Raw genomic sequence first — 4,602 nt, forward strand, 5'->3', positions numbered from 1 at the left:
ATAACTTGTAGTTTACAGGATACAGATATTGTAACTTGTAGTTTACAGGATACAGATATTATAACTTGTAGTTTACAGGATACAGATATTGTAACTTGTAGTTTACAGGATACAGATATTAAAAGTAATAATAACAAATAAATGGTGATATATTTTACACTACTAACAACTCGCAGACATAAACACTAAGTAAATATGTATTTACACGGAGACAATGAACACGTGTAAGAAACGGAAAGTTCATATTCGAAGTAATAGTTTCTGTCCACAGTGACGTCACTCAACATTAACAGGTATCATCTAAGTGTTAGGGTTAACTTGCTTCAGTTTCGTATAGTTTCCGTCGCTTGACTGTAAATTAAAAAGTTAAGTATCAGTTCTTCAGAAGATTAAAAATCCGTGACAGAGCAAGAATATTTAAATACATGAACACAGACCATTAAAAATAACCAGAACATTGTTTTATTCCTGTTTAATATATCCACCAGTCTTTTAGAATGAATAAACAATATATTTTATAACTTAAAAACATATAAACTGTAGGATATTATGAATATTTTTTGTCGGTGTTAATTCTGAAACACTTTGAAGTGTCTTTTATGATATGATGATTTAATAATTGTTAAACAACAAAGCTTTATTATTCTACGTACTTTATCATCAACTTTCATCCGTTTATTAAACCGATTTGCTAAGTAATCTGTCTATCCGAGTGTCAGTAGTCCAGATATGAAGGTTACTAACCTTGATATCTTGAGGTTAATGTTTACTAACCTCGAGGTAACTCGGATTATTAACTTACTTAGCAACAGAATTCGTTTTATTTACTTGGCAACGTGGTGGCTTCAGCTATACGAGCTAGGCCTAATCAATGTTTCAAATCTCTTTCCAGAATAAAACTAGTAAGTAAACTGAACTAACCCTAACACTGATCTTAGGTTGATCCTTAGTGCGATGTATGATTTAATATATACTTATAACTGAAAACTTTCTTAGTTACTTTACCCCACTTCCTCTGTATCCCGGAACGTCCCATGGAATATCATATCCATTTTCAAGGGCCCTGCTGTCACGTGACTTCAGTGTTCCCTGCATGGTTGGAGGATGTCCGTAGGATGACCTGGTCCCGTAAGCAACGTAGATTGGTTGATTTTCTGTACGTATTAATCGGATATTAATATCATTTTAATCTTTATTAAAAGTCACAGTGATAAGGGAAACGGTTTTTGTTCTTTATAAAACATTTTAGTACATCATCAAGTGACCATACTTCAGTAGTTCATCTACAAGTGTCTTGTAAACTTGATAAACTGGCTAGAATTACGTACCTAACAAGAAGAGTTAGAAGAAACGACCAATACGACAACATAACGACTGATTTACTTACTTTCTACTATGTGTTCCTTCTTCAGACAAGCCCAAGCAACAACCACAGCACAAACAATAACAGTAACGGAAACGGCAACAGGAATTATGAAATATAACCGGATATAGAATGGTCCGTCTTCTGTTTCCTGAGTTGACTTAACTCCTGTAAGCAGGAAACAGCTGTTGGGTTCAGTTTACCGAGATTTTAGACTGAGAAAAACAAAGGTTTACTAAAATAATGAAAATATTCTTTATATAACACGATCCACATTCACTAAACAACACGTAACACTTCAAGTCTTTTCTTGTGTCCATACCCGTATATCTGTTGATTTAAAACTTACCATGTGCTTCAGTAAAAGCTACAACAGGAGACGACGCACTTCCTCTTCCAAACTTGTTGTAAGCTGCCAGTCTAAGTTCATTCCGAGATCCTGCCTGCAGGTGGGTTACTTTGTAGCTACTGCTAGATACCGGTAGGTGGCGCTGGTGTTTCGTCATTCCATCTTTTTTAAACTCCAGTACGTATTCTAAACAGTAAAACTGGATCAACTTAAACAGACTTGGTAGAGCATGCTGATGTAGATATTACAGTAATAGTTAGTAAGATATCCTGAAAGTCTTCACTGAAGTTAAATCTACAAAAGTAACGAATCTCAACAAATGAAAGGAAAGTTACAAATTTTAACCATAAATATGTATTATAAAACTAAAAACTCTATAGAGAACTATCAAATAATGTCTTCAAACTAACTTACGTAGAACAGGACCTTCTTCCTGTGGGGTTCTCCAGTCTAAGGTCAAGGAATCAATGTTCACACCAACTAGTCTTACATTGGGAGCTGATGGTGGATCTGGAACCAGAACCAAATTTGTTTAGCAGCTGTCAATATGAAACAAATAAAAAGATAAAACAATGCTTTGTTTTTTATTTATTATTTTTCAACAGAAACAAGTCCTCTACATTATACAATCTTATGTAATATTTAACTAACCTCCCCGGAGTGTGGCACACGTCATTTCCTCTGACGAAGGTCCGGTTCCAGCACTATTAAAAGCTTTCACAGTCACTATGTATTCTGTTCCAACGTTCAAACCACGAATTGTTACTTCTTCTTCATCTTTGTCTGTGACGTCATCGTTCGTCACAGTCTCGTAAGAGAATCTACTTGAAGAGTCCTTGACCTTGTAGCTGACGTAGTAACCTTTCAGGACTCCGTTCCACTGGTCTCTGGGTGGACTCTAGATAAGTTACTAACAATGTTAGTTCTAAGTCACAACACTTACATTCCAACTTACTAACAATGTCAGTTCTAAGACACAACAGTTACCTTCCAGCTTACTAAGAGTGTCAGTTCTAAGTCACAAGACTTATCTTCCAACTTACTAACAGTGTTAGTTCTAAGTCATAACACTTACCATTATGAAGTATTATAAAGTAGAACAAAGTTAGTGAGAAACGTAGTGAAATAGATCTTGACTGTGTTTGTAAGTTTAGTCAAAATGACTGTATAGTGGCGACTTTTAAAGTGTAATAATCACAGATGCTATTGTAATAACAGAGTAGAGAAGAATAATTCTAAAGTAACTGAACCAGCCTGTGTGGACTTTTGACGTCAAAGAGAATCATATAAAACTCTGGATTCAACTGTGGTAACCTATGGGATAACGTAAATTAATTTATCGTTGATTGTATTGTGATAACAGAGTAGAGAAGAATAATTCGTCTTGTCAAATAGGTTCTAAAGTAACTGAACCAGCCTGTGTGGACTTTTGACGCCAAAGAGAATTATACAAAACTCTGGATACAACTGTGGTAACCTATGGGATAACGTAAATTAATTTATCTTTGATTGTATTGTGATAACAGAGTAGAGAAGAATAATTCGTCTTGTCAAATAGGTTCTAAAGTAACTGAACCAGCCTGTGTGGACTTTTGACGCCAAAGAGAATTATACAAAACTCTGGATACAACTGTGGTGTAACTATGTAATGAACATTTTTATATATATGTTTAACTTGTTTTGAATATATTATTTCAAAATAAATGAATTGTGTGCTGTATGTTTATCGTTGAAATTCATCACCAACACATCACAGACACTTGCTGTAAAGAATCCTGCGATACATAAAAACTGACACTGATGGTTTATTTGTGTTTTTACCACACTATGTGCCTGCAGTAAAATAATTTATATTTTGTTATATTTTTAATTTAGAAATAATTAGTTCCTTATCTCTGAGATAATGAATTTTATGTAATTAATAATGTTTATAAAACAGCAACTAAAGATAATGTCCTCAGACTATCAGCTAGTTAACACATAGAGGGACTATCAGCTGAAAGATAAAGTTTTAATTTACATGTTCTTGAAAAGTTTACTCGTGTTGTGTGTTAGATATCAAAGAATCGTCTGCAATGAGCTGGATATCACTTACCAGAAGTTCGTTATGTCTTCTTACACAGAACCACCAATTTTACAACCTCCTGAGTTCCCTAATGACATTGAGCTGGGTTCGAGAGTACAAATCATGTGTTATCTCAAGAGAGGTGATTTACCAGTTACCTTTACATGGAACAAAGATGGAAAACCACTATTGACCAACGAACGAATAACTATCTCCAGTCTAGATGCTATTTCCAGTAAGTTAATAATCCAGAGTGTTGTTTCTAAATATGTAGCCAAGTATTCCCGTACAGCCACTAATTCAGCAGGATTTGACGTTTTTACAGCTGCCCTGATCGATAGAAGTAATGTTTTCTGTTCTAAGTCAGAACACTTACTAACAGTGTTACTTCTAAGTCACAACACTTAATTTCCGACCTACTAACGGTGTTACTTCTAAGTCACAACACTTACGTTCCGAACTACTAACAGTGTTACTTCTAAGTCACAACACTTACCTTCCAACTTATTAACAGTGTTAATTCTAAGTAACAACACTTACTAACAGCGTTTCTTCTAAGTCACAACACTTACTAACAGCGTTACTTCTAAGTCACAACACTTACCTTCCAACTTACTAACAGTGTTAGTTCTAAGTCACAACACTTACTAACAGTGTTACTTCTAAGTCACAAAACATACTTTCCAACTTACTAACAGTGTTACTTCGAAGTCACAACACTTACTAACATTGTTACTTCTAAGTCACAACACTTACTTACAGTGTTACTTCTAAGTCACAACACTTACGTTCTGACCTACTAACAGTGTTACTTTAAATCACAAC

The 4,602-nt window shown here is 34.6% G+C and overlaps 1 protein-coding gene across 1 annotated transcript; it reads right to left on the bottom strand.

Annotated features, from left to right (window-relative positions):
• Window positions 1-101: 101 nt before the first annotated feature.
• On the bottom strand, window positions 102-4,439 carry LOC106477434 (Down syndrome cell adhesion molecule-like; the record flags this gene model as incomplete). Its single annotated transcript, XM_013938001.2, has 7 exons — window positions 102-351; window positions 1,006-1,154; window positions 1,388-1,531; window positions 1,713-1,898; window positions 2,127-2,222; window positions 2,364-2,610; window positions 4,382-4,439. Coding segments are annotated over 7 exons (931 nt in total), but the record flags the coding sequence as incomplete, so codon positions are not given.
• Between the last annotated feature and the right edge of the window lie 163 nt (window positions 4,440-4,602).

The sequence above is a fragment of the Limulus polyphemus genome, unplaced genomic scaffold, assembly GCF_000517525.1.
Source record: "Limulus polyphemus unplaced genomic scaffold, Limulus_polyphemus-2.1.2 Scaffold15192, whole genome shotgun sequence".
In the NCBI taxonomy this organism is placed as follows: domain Eukaryota; kingdom Metazoa; phylum Arthropoda; class Merostomata; order Xiphosura; family Limulidae; genus Limulus; species Limulus polyphemus.